The sequence below is a fragment of the Ranitomeya variabilis genome, chromosome 5, assembly GCF_051348905.1.
Source record: "Ranitomeya variabilis isolate aRanVar5 chromosome 5, aRanVar5.hap1, whole genome shotgun sequence".
NCBI classification, from domain to species: domain Eukaryota; kingdom Metazoa; phylum Chordata; class Amphibia; order Anura; family Dendrobatidae; genus Ranitomeya; species Ranitomeya variabilis.
In genome coordinates this window covers 631259514-631278802 of record NC_135236.1, presented here as the reverse complement: position 1 = coordinate 631278802, position 19289 = coordinate 631259514, and the positions used below count along the sequence as shown (strand labels likewise).

The following is a 19289-nucleotide window of genomic DNA, read 5'->3' as shown; positions in this document are numbered from 1 at the left end:
TGTGTAGATTCAACAGTGAAGGAAGCATCAGGAGGCTCCTAAGAAGATGAAGTCTCCCCGGGGACCAGTGGCCTCCGTGCTGTCAGTGGTTGTTACTGCCGGAGATGGGGAGATGTGTCCCGTGTGTCTGACCCGGAGACGGCTGCATTACATTTTCCGGCACTGAATCACAATCAGTATTGTGGGCGATATACTGACAGGGAAACGTCCTAAAAGCGACATTTCGGGGCAGATTGATTCCTCTACTTTACTAGTTTATTCCTGCAATCTAGGTAGAGATCAGTTACACAGCTACAGGCAGGAGGTCTGTGAAAGAACATGATGGTACAATACCTCAGTAATACCCGGGCCACAAAGAAGCCGCCGCGTCGCAATTCCCAATAAGTGTTTCTTCCTCCATTTAACACCTTAGTGCCCGTGTTTGTGCAGATTCCTGCTCCACTTCCCCCACCCCAGGCCGTAGCGCTCACACCAGGCTCCTATGGAATATATGAGGCTTGTCTGAGTCGGAGCAGACACCGCAGAGAGTCAGTATAGGATATGACGTGAGTGAGGAGCCTCCTGCACGTGCAGATGGGTTGTACAGTTTGGTCTATATATGTACACACTGCTCTATATTGTACACTACGTTATATACTGCACACTGTTGTATATACTGTACACTTTCCTCTCAGTGACACTCATTACACTGCTGACCTGGGCTGTGCAGATGTGATGTTTTGCACCATGCTCTGTGCAGACGCTGGATTTAGCGTCTCCGCTTTTCTCCCAATATACCCCTTTTGCACAATGGTGGGGGTCACATAAATCCATTAATACTTCACAGTTTCTCCCCGCAGTTGTTCATGTGTTTGGTTGGGGAGTCGCACTGTGAAGCTGTCGCCTTATTATCAGAGCTCTTCCCACCATTACAGGCTGCAGCGGTCACAGCTTCACACTGGGTGAGACACGATATTAGTCAGGTGATTGCAATCAGCACCCGAAGTGGATAATCTACTGATGTGGAACACGTGCCCCCCAATACTCTGCACATACGGGGTACAGTGATATCACAGGTCAGGGAGATGGCAGTCAGCGGAGGCCATCGCCTGTGTTACCCTTCTGGGCTCTCAGCAGCTCCAGCTCGTCCCCACATCTTACAATCAGCTTCCTGCACGATAGACATTGGAGTAAAGATCCCTGTCATGGTGACAAGAGCCGGGAATAGGAGGAACGAGCTCCCGCAGCAGATTTATCTCCCCGGATACACAGTGATGTGCAGATCAGGAGGATGACGGCGATGATGCCGGTATTTCCTCTCCGCTCTTTCCCGGCAGCTCTGGTAGTGACGGCTACAAACGGCCGGTGGAGATGTTGGAGAAGGAGAAGAAACGGAGGAAACGCGCTCTGTTGTCCGGTGTTGGCCGGTAAAGGGCTTTTATCCCGGGCAGGGAAGCACAAGGGGAGAGCGGAGCTTCACTCGGACTCAGCTAGGAGGAGGCGGGGCCTGTGTCTAGTGTCAGCCAATAGATGCTCAGGACGGTGCAGCTCAGCAGCCAATCAGTGCGCAGTAAGCCTGTACATATAACAGGCGCCTCCAGCTCCGGCCTCAGTGTTTTCCTAACAGGAGATATTTGTGTTCTAGTTCCGCAGCACATGATGGCAGAGACCGCGCCAGCCGCCGCTCCTCTTCCCGCAGATCCGGCCGCCAAATCCAAGAAGCAGCCGAAGAAATCCGCCGCCAAGAAAAGCAATAAACCCTCTGGCCCCAGCGTCTCCGAGCTGATCGTCAAAGCCGTGTCCGCCTCTAAGGAGCGCAGCGGGGTGTCTCTGGCCGCCCTGAAGAAAGCTCTGTCTGCCGGAGGGTACGATGTGGAGAAGAACAACAGCCGCCTGAAGCTGGCCGTCAAGTCTCTGGTCACCAAGGGCGCCCTCCTCCAGGTGAAGGGCAGCGGCGCCTCCGGGTCCTTCAAGCTGAACAAAAAGCAGGAGACTAAGGACAAAGTGGCCAAGAAGAAGTCAGCAGCCGCGGCCAAGCCCAAGAAACCAGCTGCTGCCAAGAAAGCCGCCAAATCCCCGAAGAAGCCCAAGAAGGCTCCGACCGCGGCCAAGAAGAGTCCGAAAAAGGCCAAGAAGCCCGCAGCTGCCAAGAAAGCGGCCAAGAGCCCCAAGAAGCCGAAAACCGCTCCCAAGCCCAAGAAGGTGACGAAGAGTCCGGCTAAAAAGGCGGCCAAACCCAAAGCTGCCAAGAGTCCGGCTAAGAAGGCTGCGAAAGCCAAGAAGCCCGCGGCTAAGAAATAAGCTGCAGCCACTGTTCTGTTACCACAAAGGCTCTTTTCAGAGCCACCACCCTCTCCTCAGCAGAGTTGTATGATCATTACCACCACCTTGTCCTCAGCAGAGCTGTATGATCAGAGCCACCACCTTGTCCTCAGCAGAGCAGTATGATAAGTGCCACCACCCTGTCCCCGCAGAGCTGTATGATCAGAGCCACCACCTTGTCCTCAGCAGAGCAGTATGATAAGTGCCACCACCCTGTCCCCGCAGAGCTGTATGATCAGTGCCACCACCCTGTCCTCAGCAGAGCTGTATGATCAGTGCCACCACCCTGTCCTCAGCAGAGCAGTATGATAAGTGCCACCACCTTGTCCTCAGCAGAGCAGTATGATAAGTGCCACCACCCTGTCCCCGCAGAGCTGTATGATCAGTGCCACCACCCTGTCCTCAGCAGAGCTGTATGATCAGTGCCACCACCCTGTCCCCGCAGAGCTGTATGATCAGTGCCACCACCCTGTCCTCAGCAGAGCTGTATGATCAGTGCCACCACCGCAGAGTTGTATGATCAGTGCCACCACCCTGTCGCCGCACAGCTGTATGATCAGTGCCTACAGGTGACAATTCTGTGTAATTAATGGACGGAAGGGGGCGATGTGCAGCAGAAATCACAACACTGACATCATCCTAATCAATTGTCACCACTTGTAACCCGCATCTTAGTAATAGGGGTGTGAGGTGATTCCTCCGATGTGAGTGTTGGAGCCTCAGTGACTGATTACAGAGGAGCCACTGTACAGCTCCGGGCACTGGGAATCTAGAACCGGAGCTTCTGCTGTAGAAGCCGCCTGGAGATTTGATGTGATCCTGTGTGTTTCGAGCAGTGGGGAATATCTGAAGTGTGAATCAAGCTGAGCCTTCTGTGCAGGGATTGGTCGCGGACATCACTCGTTATTGGCTGCTCACTTTCTACCAAATAACCAATGGTGTGCAGGGGGCGTGTCCACATGAAGCGTGAATAGGAGCAGAGGAGTATAAATACCCTGCTCTCGCCGCTCCCCTCATCACTCCTGTTCTCTTCTAGTGATGGGAAATCTAGTTCATTTTGGTGATTAGTTCACCATGAACTAGTTCACTGAAAAGATTAGTTCATTTAGTTCAGTATTGCTCTGGATTCTGCTGAGAAGAGATGGCTCAGTTCTAGTTCGTTACACAGAAGCTGTGGCTCCTAGGATGAGTTATAGTTTTGTTAAAATGATCAGAAATAGTTAATACATCTGATCATTACATAAAAAACTCTTGTTAGAGGGGTACTCAGTCTGGAGAAAAAAAATTCTAAAGTTATTTATTCAAGTTAGTAATTTCTTTTTTTTCTTTGTGAAATATTCAAACCTCCCAGTGCGCAGTGTATTATCTGCACACATTATGGTCACTTGCAGTGTCTCTGGTATTGAGCACTGAGCAGGCAGACAGTATTCATTTCACACCACTGCAATAGGTTACAAAAGGAAGAGATGTGGTGAAACTACACAGAACTACAGATTTACCAAGCTGCCTTAGGGTATGTGCACACGTTCAGGTTTTTTCGCGTTTTTTTTCGCAATAAAAACGCTATAAAAACTCATTAAAAACGCATACATTATGCATCCTATCATTTAGAATGCATTCTGCGTGTTTTGTGCACATGGTGCGTTTTTTTCCGCGGAAAAAACGCATCGCGGTAAAAAAAGCAGCATGTTCATTAATTTTGCGGTTTTTTTGCGTTTTTCCAGCTATTCTATGCATTGGGAAAAAACGCACAAAAAACGTGTCAAAATCGCGGTAAAAACGCATGCAGATTTCTGGCAGAAATGTCCGGTTTTTGTCAGGAAAATTTCTGCCAGAAATCCTGATGTGTGCACATACCCTTACAGTAAATGGATCTTTTGCTGCCCATAGCAACCAATCACAGCTCAGATTTCACTTGCCAGAGCACTGCACTACTGCAGGATCAGAAAGCTGACCTGTGATTGGTTGCTATGGGGCAAAGAAAATCTTCCTATTAGACAGCCTGATAATTCTCCACCCTAGCTCCTGTGAGGAGCTGATAGGAAATGCATCATGTCATGTGACCTGTGAACTAAATGAACTGCTGAACTAGATGTTCTGTTGAGAATGACTCAGGACAGCCTAGTTCAACGTGATGCATCTCCCTGAGCCCAGCAGCAGTTCCCCCTGTATTAGTGTAGAGTACTGACTAATAATGATTGTGTATGAGGGAGCTGAGAAGCCGTTCAGCATCCTGAGAACAGAACAGGAGCCAGTGGTAAAGATTGTAGCAAGACTGATCTTCTACAGGAGGCTGATCTTATCATAAAGACTGGTGAGGGGCATGAATCACACCACAGAAACACTCTCTCTCATACACACATGAGCTGTGTCTGTCTACTGTACAATTTTCAGTTTTTATTATTACTATTATATTTGTATTTGATGTGTGGTATAGTGTTTTACTACCACCTTTTCCAGCATCAGGAGCTATAAAGAGCAAGTGTGAGAGCAGGGATCTTCAGTGTGAGGAGCTGTATGAGGGATCACTCTCTGTCTCCTCCCACTTGCTGTTTAGTTCATAATGAACTAATCTCTGTCAGGATGGTGAACTAGATGAACTAGTTCACTCTGAAGATTACTTCATTTTGAACTACTCACTCACGAACTACCCATCACTATTCTCTTCCATACAGAGCTATGGCCAGAACTAAGCAGACCGCCCGTAAATCCACCGGAGGGAAAGCTCCCCGCAAGCAGCTGGCCACTAAGGCCGCCAGGAAGAGCGCTCCCGCCACTGGTGGAGTGAAGAAGCCGCACAGATACCGGCCAGGAACAGTCGCTCTCCGTGAGATCCGCCGTTACCAGAAGTCCACCGAGCTGCTGATCCGTAAGCTTCCCTTCCAGCGCCTGGTGAGAGAGATCGCCCAGGACTTCAAGACCGACCTGCGCTTCCAGAGCTCGGCCGTCATGGCCCTTCAGGAGGCCAGCGAGGCTTATCTGGTGGGGCTGTTCGAGGACACAAATCTGTGCGCGATCCACGCTAAGAGAGTCACCATCATGCCCAAAGACATCCAGCTGGCCCGCCGGATCCGTGGGGAGAGAGCTTAGATCTGTCCTCCACACCTGACTGTGCCACAAAGGCTCTTTTCAGAGCCACCAAATCCTCCCTCAAGACGAGCTCATTCCTAACATCTTATTCTGCCAATTATAGGTCACTTGTCCTTACTAATATCCGGGGCACTGGGTCCTCTGCTGCCAATGATCCTGTCAGTAATGAGTGGATGGAGAGGGGCTCCTCACCTGTCAGTGCCTTGATGCCGAAGTGCTGAGTGATCTCGTTATCTGCCACACCATGAATCAATAAGAACGAGCAGCTTCTCCCGAAATCAGCGGTGCCAACTCCAAGAGTTAAAGAGGAGGGAACAGTCAGGGCCCCGGTGTCTGTCGGGAGTAAGACAAGTCTCAGGCTGTGACAAGAACCGATAATCCAGGCAGCGGCATGGGGGGGATCTCTCACCTGCATATACACAGCCTGATCCAGTCCTCCATCACAGGATTTTAGGGTTACATTTGAAAGCGCCCCAACTCCTCACTCACGGCTCTTCCTATAGCTGCAGGGGATCAGTTCTTCATGTTCCCGGCATTAGTGACATTGTTGAGATAATTGGAGTCATCATTACTAGCGGCAGAGTTATGGCAGCATAGTCCTGTATTTCTCCAGCCAATACTTCCTCCCAGCACATCATGGGTGACATTGCTGTAGTTGCGCCCTGGTGACAGTTACATTGCCAGTGTCAGGCACCTTACCGCTGTCCATATGTTTCCGCTGCTTCCTCTTTTCTGCAATACATGGTGGAACATTTCCTATCTCGGACCTCCTGCCTGTAGCTGACAAATGTCTCTATACCCAGTAGGAGAGGAGCAGACAGCGCTGCGCATGTGCGGCTATAAATACCGCTGCGCTGGTGATATTGCCATCAATAGTTTCATCCTCACCTGCCTAGACAAGGTGGTGGCATTAATCATGCAGCTCTGTAGGGTCAAGGTGGTGGCACTGATTTTACAGCTCTGCGGGGGTAAGTTGGTAGAACTGATCATACAGCTCTGCGTGTACAAGGTGGTTGCACTGATAAATAATCCAAAGACATACTGATAGGGAATTTAGATTGTGAGCCCCCATCGGGGACAGCGATGATAATGTGTGCAAACTGCAAAGCGCTGCGGAAAATGTTAGCGCTATATAAAAATAAAGATTATTATTATTATAATAATACTAATCTGCTGGGACAAGTTGGTTATAGTGATCATATAGCTCTGCATGGACAGGGTGGTGACACTGATCATGCCGTTCCGAAGTGACAATGTGATGGCCCTGATCATACTCCTCTGAGGGGACAAGTACACACATGAGGGATAAGTACAGTTTATACAGGGGACAAAGCTACTGAGACAAGCCGACTCCTCACAGAATACTGGGTGCGGCTTCTACTAAACATCTCATTGAATTCACAGCATTCCAAGCTGCAGGGTTTACAGTCCTGGCACAGCTGACTAAGCTCTTCCTGGATCTATGGGGAAATAGCCATTATCTGTCCCAATCACTGCACAAAGTCATCCCCCAATAAGGGCTCATTTCCAGCCATCTGCAGATTATTCTTCTGACGCTGAGTTCTGTGAGCGACCCTAAATCTGCAATTACAGGCTGGCGGGGGAGGGGTTAATCCCTGCCAGAGCTTCTCCTCCGCTCCATCTACACAGGAGGAGGCTCCTCACTCACCCGATTATTGTCCTATGCAGATTCCCTGTGGTGTCCGCGCTGATCCTATCACAGCCCGACTAAGACCTACGTTCTGCCAGGAGCCTGATGTGACGCTGCCGGGTCTCGGGAGGGGGAAGTCGCCGCTTCTGTAAAGCCAGTGTGTAATGGGGATCAGCGCACACACGGCCACTAAGGAGTTAAATGGAGGCGGATATTCCTGTATGTGGTAGTGGTCTGCTCCTGCGGATGTCTCTCGCTGGTTGCCTGACTACAGATTCCTTCCACAAACGAGCTGAGTCCTGAACGGTCCGGTTTCTGCACGTATTCTCCGTATACGGATCGCGGCCATAGGTAACAGACGGTGGTTGCTGTGTCCCATATTGTAGGTGATTAACGATATTCCCGTGATCGCTTAGCGCATTCTCTATTCTCACCCAGTTCTAAAATGTGCGACAGCTATTACATAACTGACGTTTTATAAGGAAGGGGTAAAGTGTGTACAGTGCCCAGCCCGGGTCTGTGGTGGTGGAGGCGCGGTTTCTGTACAGGGCAGACGTAAATGAGGGGATCTGCAGGAGCACGGTCACTAAGGAGTTAATAAAGTAACAATAAGTGGTGATTGGTCGGTTCCTGAGCTCGGTTCTTTATGCTGATGTTTCGTGGTCATTTGCCTATCCGTTGGTGGATTTCAATTCCCCGCTCAGTCGCTGCTCGCTCTCCGAGGGATCATAAGTTTTAACCGATCCCAATCAGCTGCCGCACGCGCTGGGTCCTAGTGCCGCCTGTCCAGCCTTGCGGCTTGTTCTGATCGGAGATCTCTGTGCTTAGTTTCTTTACCTCACTTGTCCCCCAGATCGCTGATGGCGCCTTATGTGAATCTATTCTGCCTGACATTGATCGGAGCAGATCCCTCCCAGTGCGCTGCTGTGGTGCTACAGATCACAATTGTGGTGGGTGGATCGTTATGTAATTATGGTATATTTGAGTATCCCCATGTTCTCCAGGGTTGGCGCCGCCCGGGGACTGGCTACATGCAGCTCACTGCTCTGTAGTGACCGGTAATGGCCGCCATTCGTGTACTGATGAGTGACTGCCCGGGAGCAGATTAGTTTTCTGGAGATCATTGCCCCTAAAATATATATATATTTTATCTCATCATTGCCCCTAAAATATATATATATTTTATTCAACTTTCAAACATTTGGCAGAAGCTGAAAAATACCAACAGGAGACTACAATGAAAGGAAAAATCAAAATAGCCAACAGATCTAGCAGCGGCGCCGATGAGTAGAAGAATAGAGACGCGGGACAGAAAAAAAAAGGCAGAACAATAAGCGGGAAATTCAAAATCTGCAACCGTTCTGTGTTCAACCAATCAGGGACAAAAGGGAGGAGCTAAATACTAGAAATCACGCCCCGGAAGTGCGTCTTCTCTGCTGTTCTCGCTCTGGTCCGCTCACTCTCTACATAAAGGAAGGACTCTGTACTGATCTGTCATCGTTTTCTGCTGACTGCGTGCAAGATGTCTGGTCGCGGTAAAGGAGGGAAAGGTCTTGGGAAGGGCGGCGCCAAGCGGCACAGGAAGGTGCTCCGTGATAACATCCAGGGCATCACCAAGCCTGCCATCCGCCGTCTCGCCCGCAGAGGAGGCGTCAAGCGCATCTCCGGCCTCATCTATGAAGAGACTCGCGGAGTTCTGAAAGTTTTCCTGGAGAACGTGACGCCGTCACCTACACCGAGCACGCCAAGAGGAAGACCGTCACCGCCATGGACGTGGTGTACGCGCTCAAGCGCCAGGGCCGCACTCTCTACGGCTTCGGAGGTTAACTGTGATCTCTTCTATCCTGACAACCCAAAGGCTCTTTTCAGAGCCGCCCACATCTTCTAAGTGAGAGGCTACAGTTTCCTATTCCTGCGCTCTGGTTCCAGGAGTTTTTATGTATTGTTGAGCGGCACGGTGGCTCGGGGGTTAACACTGCAGCCTTTCAGCGCTGGAGTCTGTTCTTTGTCTTTCTGTAACACGTACTTTCAGGACGGATAGATATCGGAAATGTGTTTGCGTCCTGCGATCAATGGTCCTTAGGTTCCATACAGGAGTCTAATAGACAATAGACATATCCAGGTCCGGGCATCCCATAAGATCGTATCAGGAAACTTTAAAAAAAAAAAAAAAAAACCTCACAAACTGCATAACGAGTCAAGAGCCCCGAAGGGGTTCTATGGCAGAATACAGCACTATATAGAGGTCGGGTTTACTGCAATATCTTGTGCGATATTCACAGCATCATCTTGGCGGATACAGCACAATATGGGGGTATGTGGCGCTATAAGCGTGGTATACAGCATTACATGGGTGTATACAGTGTTTTATGGCAGAATACAACATTTTGTGGGAAAAATACAACAGTATTTGAATTGAGCGTGTACAGCAGTGTAGAGGGCAGATGCAGCCATACAGAGGGTTACATGGCGCCAGGTGGAGATTATATAGCACTTTTTGGCCATCCACATAGCTAGATGGGATGTATAGATCACCATATGGAGGGTGCCGTGCAGTATATGGAGATACCCAGTACTATATGGAGATATACAGCAATTAGGGAGCGCACACAGCACTATATCAGGATTATACAGCTCTGTACGGTGGTATGGAGCACTATCTGGATACAAGAGATGCTGCAGTATATTCAGGAATACCAGACTATATTGTGGGTTATTAGCGCTATATAGAGGTATACAGTACTACTTGATTGGCATAAAAAAAATGGGTGTATGGAACGGTAATTGGCTATATGCAGCGCTATGTTGAATATGGAGTATTTGGAAATATACAGCATTTACAGCAATATATGGAGTGCCCACATCCCTTTCTGGAGAGTAGACAGCACTATATGGAGGTATACAGCAGTATATGTACGCATCAGCACTATGTTGGATTCATCACTATACCGAGGCTGTATAGCGTTTACTGCAATTTATGGAAATATATATGACTATATAGAGGATACACATCACTAATCGGAGGTATAAGGTGCTGTGGGTGTTCAACCTTATTTATAGATTATACAGGTTTATGTGGAAGACACGCAGCATTACACAAGTATTCAGGAGTAAATGGGGAGTATGCAGCATATGTGGTCTTTGTTGTGCACCCACTGTGCCAATAACTAAAAGAGGACTATACCCACAATGCCAAGCATTAATAGAGGATTGTTACCACTGTGCCAGGAACACATAGAGAATTACACGCACTTTGCCAAGCACTAATGGAGGATTATACCCACTGTGCCAAGAACGATGATTTTAACCACTGTGCCAAGCACTGATAGAGGATTGTACCCACTGTGTCAAAAACTAAAAGAGGATTATACCCACTGTGCGGAGTACTAATAATGGATTACACGCACTGTGCCAAGAACTAATAGAGGATTATAGTCACTGTGCCAAGCATTTATAGAGGATTGTACCCACTGTGCTAAGAACTAATAGAGGATTGTACCCACTGTGCCAAGAACTAATAGAGAGTGACATATTTCCAGACATGAATCTCACGTTGTCATTAATGGAGAACAAAAGGTCTCCTTCCTCCACGAAGCAGAGGCGCCGAAATGAGGTTTTTTTTTTTTTTTAACTTCTTTTTAGCATAATAAAGAGAGGCGGGAAAAAAACACAGATTGAGCGGTAAATTCAAATCATCAATTGTTCCGCGTTCAACCAATTAGAGAGTAAGGGGCACTGTGCTTGTGTGACTGCCACTGCAGGCTTCACACGCTGTACATTGAGGTATTAAGACGTTCAATCTGTTTTCTGGACTTAGTTGATGCTGTTCTCATTCTAAAATCGAGAACAGAAATCTACCCGGAGTGTAAGGGGATGTATCCGCACTGGGCCGTACATAGAGGTTTCTTCATAGTCACCCTGTTATGCTGCTGATACTACAGAGCAGAAATCCAAGTCCTGATGTGAAGTAAAGGAGATTTTGATATTTATATTTTCCTGCACAGATTCGTGTGGGTTGTAGGAAGGCTGCGAATAGTGAAAGGGAATGTGGTTGGATTGATAAATGGACTCGGCCTGTAGACTCCTAAATGACCGCGTCCTGGGCACTAAACTCTGGTATGGATGGCTGCCTCTAATAAAATCATCGATCCCATATACAAGTATACATAACAGGTCGTGTCCGCGAACTATAAGCGGCTCCGGTGTCGAGTCCGCGTGTTTTCGGGCACATGTCGGCTGATCTAATTTATTTAGTGGGTGAATGAGGAGCCTCCTGGTGCTTCCTACACTGCTGAATCTACACATGCAGATCATTGCGGAAGATGCCTACACTGCGCTGACAGCGACCCCCGACATCCATTATCCGCCACTCGGAGGAGAACCCAGCGCCAAAATAAGAGGTTCTTCAACTCTCTTTGGTGCCCATATTTGTGCCACTTTTTATTTTTATTTTTTTTTTTGTAGCAGTTTTAAGTGTATTCACATCAGCGCACCTCCCTGCATTGCATGTTATTATTGTGATGCTGATTTGTTGTTAAACCTATAAAAAAAAACATTGCCGAGTAAGAAAACAACAAAACAACTTCAGACTCGTTGGTCAGAACCCTTAGTGAGGCTACTAATCTGATAAACCGGCTTCCCCACTAATGCTGGTAAGAGCTCGCTGCCTCGTTCCCCGCCATCTCCTGTGTAAGCCGCACACTCTGCAGCGTATGTTATAGAATACTGTGGAAATCGCAACCGCTGCGATGTCACCCGGAGTAACATGTGGCAGGAAGAACATTACGCCTCTGCCCTGTGGTGACCGCAGTACAGATCGTGTATAGTTGTATCTATATACCGCGGGGGCACATGTGTTAGCGGACACTAGTGCAGACCATCGGCCGATATCAGCTCTTATGAGAACATGTGGGTGGCTCTTAGAAGAGCCTTTGGGTGTGTGGACAGGGAAGATCGGCAGCAGCGCTCACTTGCTCTTGCTCGCCTTGCTGCTCTCGGTCTTCTTGGGCAGCAGCACGGCCTGGATGTTGGGCAGGACGCCCCCCTGGGCGATGGTCACCCCACCCAGCAGCCTGTTCAGCTCCTCGTCATTGCGCACCGCCAGCTGCAGGTGTCGGGGGATGATGCGGGTCTTCTTGTTGTCCCGGGCAGCATTGCCGGCCAATTCCAGGATCTCAGCGGTCAGATACTCCAGCACAGCGGCCAGATAGACCGGAGCGCCGGCGCCCACCCTCTCGGCGTAGTTGCCCTTGCGGAGAAGCCTGTGCACACGGCCGACTGGGAACTGCAGTCCTGCCCGGGATGAGCGGGTCTTGGCCTTAGCGCGGACCTTTCCTCCTTGTTTGCCGCGTCCAGACATGGAGACGATAATGTCAGAAAATTGTGTGGAGACAAGACCGTGTTCGCTGGTTTCTATAGGCTCATGCCCCGCCTTCCTACCTGTCATTGGACGGATCTGAATCTGCCAATAGCGAAGAGAATTGAGGAGCCACCAATGAGCTACAGAGGGCGGAGCTAATAACAGTTCATTTCATGTAAATCTCTATGTTCCCCTATATAGCGCTGTACGTGTCCGGATTGTGTTGTGTACCCCTGTAATGCGATATTCCCCACGTGCCTTCCATATAGAACTCCATGTAGTAATGCGTCCTTCAAAATAGAGCTTTGATCACACAGCTCTGCCGGACAATAGGTGATGGCTCTAACAAGAGCCTTTGTGATAATACAACAACCCATCTGCACGTGCAGGAGGCTCCTCACTCACGTAATATCCTATACTGACTCCCCGCTGTAACCGCTCTGATCCGACCAGAGTCAGGCAAGCCTCATATATTCCATAGGAGCCTGGTGTGAGCGCTGCGGCCTGGGGTGGGGGAAGTGTAGCGGGAATCTGCACAAACACGGGCACTAAGGTGTTAAATGGAGGAGGAAACACTTATTGGGTATTGGTTGGCGCTTTGGGCCGATGATTCTCTGTCTTTTGCAGTTGAAGGATCGGTTATTCGCTATTATTCTCCTGCTCAATCGCTGATAGATTGATGTCGGATTATTACCTGCCTCTGTTCCCCCTGATTGGAAGCAGACTAATCACCAATGCCCAGGGTCGTCAGCTCACTGCACTATTACTCTCACCATCCCTTGCCGGCTCAGCAGTACTACCCTCTGAGCAATCCCCCACACCCGGGCTGCTGATGGATAAAGCCGGTCACATCCCTGCACGCAGCCGGACATTGGCTCCTCAGGAGGCGGCAGCTTCTTTGTGGCCCGGGTATTACTGAGGTATTGTACCATCATGTTCTATCACAGACCTCTTGCCTGTAGCTGTGGAACTGATCTCTACCTAGATTGCAGGAATAAACTAGTAAAGTAGATGAATCAGTCTGCCCCGAAATGTCGCTTCTAGGACGTTTCCCTGTCAGTATATCGCCCACAATACTGATTGTACTAAAGTGCCGGAAAATGTAATGCAGCCGTCTCCGGGTCAGACACACGGGACACATCTCCCCGTCTCCGGCAGTAACAACCACTGACAGCACGGAGGCCACTGATCCCCGGGGAGACTTCATCCTCTTAGGAGCCTCCTGATGCTTCCTTCACTGTTGAATCTACACATGCAGATCATTGCGGAAGATGCCTACACTGCGCTGACAGTGACGCCCGACATCCATTATCCATTACTCGGAGAACCCAGCGCCAAAATAAGAGGCAGGACTTATTCAAATCTTTGAAAATGGGCTGTTTGCCCACTTTGATGCCAGTGCTGATGCCTAAAACCCATTTGGGCCAGGCTAACAGGACCTTTGTTAGATGCAGGGCATCACTATCTATGGATTCTAAGTGTGAGATCAGCGGCTCAAAGTCATATAACCCCTTAAAAACATCAGCTACTTATTCAAATATGTGACAATCAGCTGTTTGCCCACTTTGATGCCAGTTCTGGTGGCCAGAACCCATTTGGGCCAGACTGGAGGTGCCTGGTTTTGATGTGGGGCTCCCTGTTCCATATGTCTGCAGTGTGACATCAGTGGCCTACAGTCATTTAACCCTTTCTTCAACGCTCTTTGGTGCCCATGTTTGTGCTAGTTGTATTGTTTTTTTGTAGCGGTTTTTAAGTGTATACACATCAGCGAACCTCCGTGCATTGCATGTTATTATTGTGGCTGAATACTAGATATTATTGTGACGCTTATTTGTTGTTGTTAAACCTATAAAAACAGAAAAAAAAAATTGGCCGAATAAGAAACCAACTTCAGATCCGAATAAGGAATAAGAAAACAACTTCAGCCTTGTCCCCGACATCCATTACTCGGAGAACCCAGCGCCAACATAAGAAGTAGTCTGTTAGAAGTTCCTTATTATATCTTATATCTTCCCTCACGTAATCTCCGGTCCTCCCAAGACCTCCTCATCTCCCCCACGCTTATTCGCTCCTCACCCAATCGCATCCAAGACTTCTCCCGAATATCACCCATCCTCTGGAATTCAGTGCCCCAACACATCCGGTTATCCACTACTTTTGGATCCTTCAAAAGAAACCTGAAAACCCATCTCTTCAAAGAAGCTTACAGCCTGTAAAGACTACACGGCCACCTCAACACCACTGGAGCTACTGCAACCCTTGACCTACTGTCTCCTTCAACACAATCCTGTAGATTGTAAGCCCGCAAGGGCAGGGTCCTCTTCCCGCTGTACCAGTCTGTCATTGTTAGTTTTGTTTACTGTAAGTGATATTTGTATTTTGATGTAACCCCTTCTCATGTACAGCACCATGGAATTAATGGTGCTATATAAATAAACAATAATAATAATAATTATTGTAGGACTTCCCACAGACCCAGCAGGACATGTTGGTCATGAATAGTGATGGGCGAGCAGTCCTTACTAATATCCGGGGCATTGGGTCCTCTGATGCCAATGATCCTGTCAGTAATGAGTGGATGGAGAGGGGCTCCTCACCTGTCAGTGCCTTGATGCCGAAGACGTGCTAAGTGATCTCCTTATCTGCCACACCATGAATTCCTAAGAACGAGCAGCTTCTCCCCAAATCAGCGGTGCCAACTCCAAAAGCTAAAGAGGAGGGAGCAGTCAGGGCCCCAGTGTGTGTCGGAAGTAAGACAAGTCTCAGGCTGTTTATAGAAAAAACGTGTGCACTACTGTGTGTGTGGTGCTAAGGTAGGTTCCCACACCTTAATATAATCAAGAAAAAACCTAGCACTCAACTTTGATGCGTTTTGTGACAATTTATTGTAGTACCCAGCAAACGTTTCGGTCCCTCATACGGACCTTCATCAGTAACTACCAGTGACAAAAAAAACAAAATAACAATATAACAAATAATGTCAATAACAAAAGTATATACAAAACTTTGTAAGTAGAACATAGTACAGCATCCATGTGATCACGGGTCGCATGAGGGAACATATAGACATGCTGAAGAGAAACAAACGACTATTGTGGCACTTATCAATCCATGAGACAATAGAAGATGAAGATGTGAAACACATACCGTACTTAGCTGTGGCTTGGGCATAAAGAGACAAAAGGAGTCTCAGGGCACATGTACATGCTGCGCCTATGGGTCACATAAGGTGGATTAGGAACGTGACTTAAGGTGCTGGGGTGTGAGGTATAACCGGAGTAAGTATCTTACCAAAGCGCTGGGCTGGTGTGAATACTGTAGACAAAAAGGAGAGCATACATGGGGTGAGCGCTAAGGAAAAGGAGCTGTATAGGAATGGTATGACATTGCTCAAAAGTTAATTACCTGTTGGAGACCTGGCTACATGTGCAGTGATCAGACGCGGTGTCCGCCGCTGGTCTGATGTGGGGGTGTACTGACCGCTGTTAAATAAGCCCGGGGAATGTCTTAATTGTGCTCTGCTCCAATACAAACAGCGCTCGTAAAACCGGAAGTGACCTCATAATGAGGAAGTGTCCATCAAAGCCAGTGCGTGGCTGTGCAGCCTGTTGTGCCTGCATGTTAAGAGACAGCGGAAGTGACGTGCCGCTGTGTTCCTGTGCAAGGGAACATGCTGCGGTCAAAATAGGTTCCGCTGATGGAGACGGCCGATAGTACCGACGTGGTTGGAGAGAGGGGGCGGTGCCCAAACGGAGATCCAGTCAGTGGAGACAGGACTCCGCTGTACATGCCATATTCAGTGCCGGATACAGCCATACATGTGCTAGAGGTGGTGAAAGAGCTTGATCCGGTGCAGTCATAGAGTGGTAGCAGTGACTTCAATACAGACGGCTCTAATAATAGACAGAGATATGGATTAAGGATAAAGTACATATAGTGCTTAAATGCAAGTATAAAACAGTACAAATATTACCTGTGAGAGAACTAACAGGGTAATCCGGGATAATAGTACACATGATAAATACTGTCCAACTTGTAATATGTACGGGGTAAAGTCATAGAGAGCAGTCACTGGGAGCAAATTAATACATCAAATAAATATATCAAATAAATATGGTCACCAATCTCTATCATTGAGATCACTAATGTCCGTTCAATTATGGATAAATGATGTTATACAAAACATTGAGCTAATTATCAGATAAATGAGGCCAGATCGTACTCCCTATTGAGACCCAAGGGGTGAAGGGTCTCTAAAGTATGGATCCAGAAGGCCTCTCTGCGCTTCAAACGAGCCACCCGATCTCCACCCCGTCTCATAGATTGACTTCGTTGGATTGCAGGCCGGACTGAGTAAGGAGTTTGTGTACTGAGTTAATACCCTCTATGTGCGGAATGGACGTATATAAATCCTTAACATCCATGGTAACCAGTATAGATTGTGAAGGGATGCGTCCTAGCTCTTTTAAGACATTCAAAAAGGTACCCGTATCCAGAAGGTATGATTTAGATGTACGAATCAATGGAGTTAAAATTTTTTCAAGATAAACTGCCAAGGGAGAGAGAACGGAGTCAGTGGAGGCTACAATCGGCCTCCCTGGTGGTTTCTCCAAACTCTTGTGGATCTTGGGGATAGTATAGAAGACGGGGATCACGGGGTGTGGGTTTGTGAGAAACTCACACGTCTTACTATCGAGGATTCCTAGTTCTGTATATTTTAGAAGGGTTTTAGAAATGGCTTGTTGAGTGGTGGTTGTGGGATCACGTGGTAGTTTCATGTAGACAGTAGTATTGTCCAGCTGGCGTCTAATCTCATTCAGATAGTCTGACTTGTTCATAATTACCAAGGCACCCCCTTTGTCTGCCGGTTTGATGACCAGGCTCTTATCGTTTTGTAGGCCATGTAAGGCCTGACGCTCAGTAGTAGAGAGATTAGGGGGGTAAGATAATTTACCCCTACTGATGTCATCACGTAGTGTTCTAAAAGAATTTTGTATGAACCCTATAAAGGTCTCCATGGCATGTGAGCCATGGGGGGGCCTAAAATGGCTTTTTGCATAGAGCCCTAAACTACGTGAGGAAAGGGTGTGGCATGGATTATCTATTTGGGAATGCATTGGTGCTGGGTCCGGTGAATTGGCGAAGAAAGCCTTCAATCTAAGGGAGCGGAAAAAACGATGGAGATCCATCTCTAGATCGAACGTGTGGCATTGATATGAGGGGCAAAATGAAAGACCCTTTTGCAGTACCTTATATTCGGCCACCCCCAGAGATCTATCTGAAATGTTTATTACCAACGGATTGGTACCTGTGATCTCGTTACCCTCGCATGGTCCGAGTCTCTTCCTGTGTCCGTGGCCGCGCCTCGTTGTCTTCTTCGCGGATACCGCTGTCGCTGTCCTAAAAAACGGGGAGGGATGGTTATAGAGGTACCACGTTCTTGTTCCGAGCCTGATGTGGAGTAGTCGATGGAGGGTCGAGGAACGTGACGAGATGAACTTGGTCGAGTAAAGAAGGTGTCCTGCCATCGGTACACCTGTTGCCGTTCGTAGTCCTCCGTGTCTCTATTGAATTTGATGCGTTTACGTTCTTCCGTCTCTCGTCGATGCTTTTCGATATTCCTGGAAATCTGTTCCCTGAGGGCTGAAAGTTCTTCCGGTGGACCAGATGCAGATAGCTGTGCCTCGATGGATTTGATGGACTCGGTGCTTGTGGTAATCGCCTTCTGCAGGTGCTCGATTGTTAGGGTGATAATATCAAAAGAACATTTGTTAAGTATCTGTTCATATTTAATACAATAATCGGAAGAGTCCCGAAAGAGTGTGGGACGTAGTGGTACGCGCAGGCCTCTAGGTATCCGCTGTGCTCGGAGATATTCAGTGAGAGTGGCACAGTGGAGTTCGATATTCGTGAAATGGCGAAGTTCTCGTTCCAGGTCCCTTCCCCTAATTTCTCTCGGTGGAATCTTTAAAAAATCACTATTGTAAGTGGAGCGTGCCAAAATACTCGAGGTCTCTTCTGCATTGTAAGAGAAAGTCGTCATGACCCGACAGTGTGCACCACGTAGGGGAAAACTGGTTATAGAAAAAACGTGTGCACTACTGTGTGTGTGGTGCTAAGGTAGGTTAGGACTGATGAAGGTCCGTATGAGGGACCGAAACGTTTGCTGGGTACTACAATAAATTGTCACAAAACGCATCAAAGTTGAGTGCTAGGTTTTTTCTTGAAGTCTCAGGCTGTGACCGATAATCCAGGCAGCGGCATAGGGGGATCTCGTACCTGCATATACACAGCCTGATCCAGTCCTCCATCACAGGATTTTAGGTTTACATTTGAAAGCGCCCCAACTCCTCACTCACGGCTCTTCCTACAGCTGCAGGGGATCAGGTCTTGATATTCCCGGCATTAGTGACATTGCGATAACTGGAGTCCTCATTACTAGCGGCAGAGTTATGGCAGCACAGTCCGAGCACTTATATTTATCCAGTCAATACTTCCTCCCAGCACATCATGGATGACATTGCTGTGGTTGGGCCCTGGTGACAGTTACATTGCCAGTGTCAGGCACCTTACCGCTGTCCATATGCTTCCGCTGCTTCCTCTCTTTTCTGCAATACATGATGGGACATTTCCTATCACAGACCTCCTGCCCGTAGCTGTAGAACGGATCCGGAAATCAGGAGACAGGGTGAGATCTGCAGGAATACGCAACATCGGTCTTTTCTGAAACGTCTCTGACCAGTATGTCGTCCTCCACGATACTGATGGTCTCCAGGTCAGACACGGGCACATCACAGCATTAGGATAACGCGGATTCATTCTCTACAGCCATGAACGAAAACCGAAGCGGATGTTACACCCCCAACCTGGAAAATCTGCAGACTCCTG

At 48.2% G+C, this 19289-nt stretch overlaps 3 protein-coding genes and 1 pseudogene across 3 annotated transcripts in view; 3 read left to right on the top strand and 1 right to left on the bottom strand.

Annotated features, from left to right (window-relative positions):
- LOC143773936 (histone H1.01-like) overlaps window positions 1–2328 on the top strand; it is a 213435-nt gene extending 211107 nt beyond the window's left edge. Inside the window, exon 2 of the mRNA XM_077261237.1 lies at window positions 1625–2328. Coding sequence (XP_077117352.1) covers window positions 1636–2280 — 645 coding nt within the window. The 5' untranslated portion in view covers window positions 1625–1635 and the 3' untranslated portion in view covers window positions 2281–2328. The remainder of the gene's footprint in view (window positions 1–1624) is intronic.
- A 2652-nt stretch (window positions 2329–4980) lies between these two features.
- Window positions 4981–5391, top strand: LOC143775130 (histone H3). Its single transcript, XM_077262974.1, has one exon. It carries the CDS (start codon window positions 4981–4983, stop codon window positions 5389–5391), a length of 411 nt encoding a protein of 136 aa, XP_077119089.1.
- Window positions 5392–8559: 3168 nt separating this feature from the next.
- Window positions 8560–8917, top strand: LOC143773911 (histone H4-like; annotated as a pseudogene).
- Window positions 8918–11954: 3037 nt separating this feature from the next.
- Window positions 11955–12433, bottom strand: LOC143773910 (histone H2A type 1). The gene has a single exon (XM_077261212.1). The coding sequence runs from the start codon at window positions 12399–12401 to the stop codon at window positions 12009–12011; it is 393 nt and encodes a 130-aa protein (XP_077117327.1). The 5' UTR covers window positions 12402–12433; the 3' UTR covers window positions 11955–12008.
- Window positions 12434–19289: the final 6856 nt, after the last annotated feature.

Coding starts and splice junctions, on each gene's coding strand:
- LOC143775130 (XM_077262974.1), top strand. CDS start 4,981: ATGGCCAGAACTAAGCAGACCGCCCGTAAATCCACCGGAGGGAAAGCT.
- LOC143773910 (XM_077261212.1), bottom strand. CDS start 12,401: ATGTCTGGACGCGGCAAACAAGGAGGAAAGGTCCGCGCTAAGGCCAAG.